The following is a 1,957-nucleotide window of genomic DNA, read 5'->3' on the forward strand; positions in this document are numbered from 1 at the left end:
CGATGTCGTTGATGGCCTGTGTCTGCGCAATGTGCAACACCCCGTCAGCTGGTGACGTCAGGTGAAGGCCCAGGTACCAGGTGAGCGGGCCCAGGTCCTCTGCCTCGAAGCTCTCCTTGATCTGCTGCTTGCAGGCACGGATGTGGCGCTCGCTGCTGCCGCTGATGATGAGGTCGTCGACGTACGTGATGATCCATGTGCGCTGTCCGTCGTCGTGGAGCTTGGTGAAGAGGCAAGCGTCGACGTTGCTTTGCGCCCATCCGTTGGTCTTGAGGAAGGTGTGCAGCTTCTTGGCCCATGCACGGCCAGCTTGCTTGAGGCCGTAGAGCGGCTTGAGCAGCCGGCACACCTTGCCCGCGTAGCGTTGAGCGCCGTCGCCGATGTCGGTGAAGTGCGGCGGCAGCTCCATGTACAGCTCCTCCTTGAGATCAGCCTGCAGGTAAGCCGACTTGAAGTCGAGCTGGTGCAGCTGGTGCTGTCGTTGCAGGGAGACGGCGAGCACAGTGAGGATGGTCTTGGCTGCTGGTGTTGGGGCGTAGGTCTGGTCGAAGTCGATGCCTGGTCGTTGGCTGAAGCCCTTGGCGACCCAGCGTGCCTTGAAGCGCGTCGGCGCGCCCTCAGCATCACGCTTCACCTTGAAGACCAAGCGTGACTTGAGAGGCGTGTGCTGCCGTGGCACGACGCTGCGTGGGATGAGCTTGATGACGCCGTTGCGCTCCATGGCCCCGATCTCCTCCAAGCATGCCTGAGTCCACTGCTTGCGTTGCTGGCTCTTGAGTGCCTGCTTGATGCTTGCAGGCTCCGTGAGGCTGGTGTCGTCACTGCTGCTTGCTGTGAACGCGCCTGCCTCGGTGTCGCTTGCATCTGTTGTGTCTGGATCGTAGTTGGCGTCGTTGGTGTCGCTGCTGCTGTCGTCGTCAAGTCCGTGAGCAGGAAGTCTGTCTCGACATCATCGTCCTGGTCCTCGTCGATGTGAACTGTTGGTTGCTCACCGTCAGTGGTGCTGTTGCTGCTGTCACGTGCACTGGGAAGCTGGAGCATGGACGATGTCGTGGATGTCTGCACTTGCTCCTCCGCCTCATCCACGACATCATCGGCCTTGGAGAAGGGAAGGAAGCGGACGTGGATGGAGGACACAACGGTGTTTGTGTCTGCGAAGTAGACGAGGTGGCTGTTGCTGCTGCTGTTGTGGCCGACGTAGATGCCTCGGCGGCCCTTGGGCTGCAGGCGTCCGCGCTGTGTGCTGATGTGGACGACGGCCGGCTGCCCGAAGACGTGCAGCTGCGGCACGTGCTTGGGCAGCGAGCCCGTGACAATCTGCAGCGGTGTCTTGCCGTGGAGGGAAGGGCGAGGCATGTTGTTGAGGATGTGGAGGGCGTGGTTGCAGGCGAGGCTCCAGTACGATGCGTCGAGGCCTGCACCCGTGATCATGGCTCGCACCATGTCGGAGAGGGTGCGCACCTGTCGCTCGACGATGCCATTCTGCGCCTGGGTGTACGGCGGGGACTGCTGGTGCTGCTTCAGGTGCTTCTTGACGATGGCCTGGAAGTCAGCTCCGAGGAAGATGGCATCGGAATCCGTCTGGAGTGCTGTTGTTGTGGGTGAGATGGGGAGCTTGGTCTCGCGCAGGAAAGACTGGAACGCGGCAACTGCGTCCTTCTTGGCATTGAGATGGACTGCATGCAGGAGCTTGCTGCCCTCATCGACGATGACGAGGCTGTAGCGCTTGCCCGTGGGTGAGTCCGCGGTCCAGTCGACGATGTCGGCGTGGATGCGCTCGCCGGGCACCTGTGTGCGCTCCGCGTGCTTGCTGACGCTGTGACGAGTGCTCTTGGTCACTGCGCACGTTGTACACTGCTTGCTGCTGATGGCGTTGCGATCGTCGATGCCCATCAGCTTGCAGTACTGCTGCACGTCGTTGTCGTTGCGGTGGCCAAGTACCTCATGCATCGATGGT

General features: G+C 61.6%; 1 protein-coding gene across 1 annotated transcript in view; it reads right to left on the minus strand.

Moving 5' to 3' along the window:
* The window catches only part of PTSG_12005 (uncharacterized protein), a gene marked incomplete at both ends in the record, with an annotated part of 2,775 nt that extends 825 nt beyond the window's left edge, over nt 1–1,950 (minus strand). Inside the window, 2 exons of the mRNA XM_004995890.1 lie at nt 78–843; nt 993–1,950. Coding sequence (XP_004995947.1) covers nt 78–843; nt 993–1,950 — 1,724 coding nt within the window. The remainder of the gene's footprint in view (nt 1–77; nt 844–992) is intronic.
* Nucleotides 1,951–1,957: the final 7 nt, after the last annotated feature.

This window comes from Salpingoeca rosetta (genome assembly GCF_000188695.1).
Source record: "Salpingoeca rosetta unplaced genomic scaffold supercont1.7, whole genome shotgun sequence".
NCBI lineage: Eukaryota > Choanoflagellata > Craspedida > Salpingoecidae > Salpingoeca > Salpingoeca rosetta.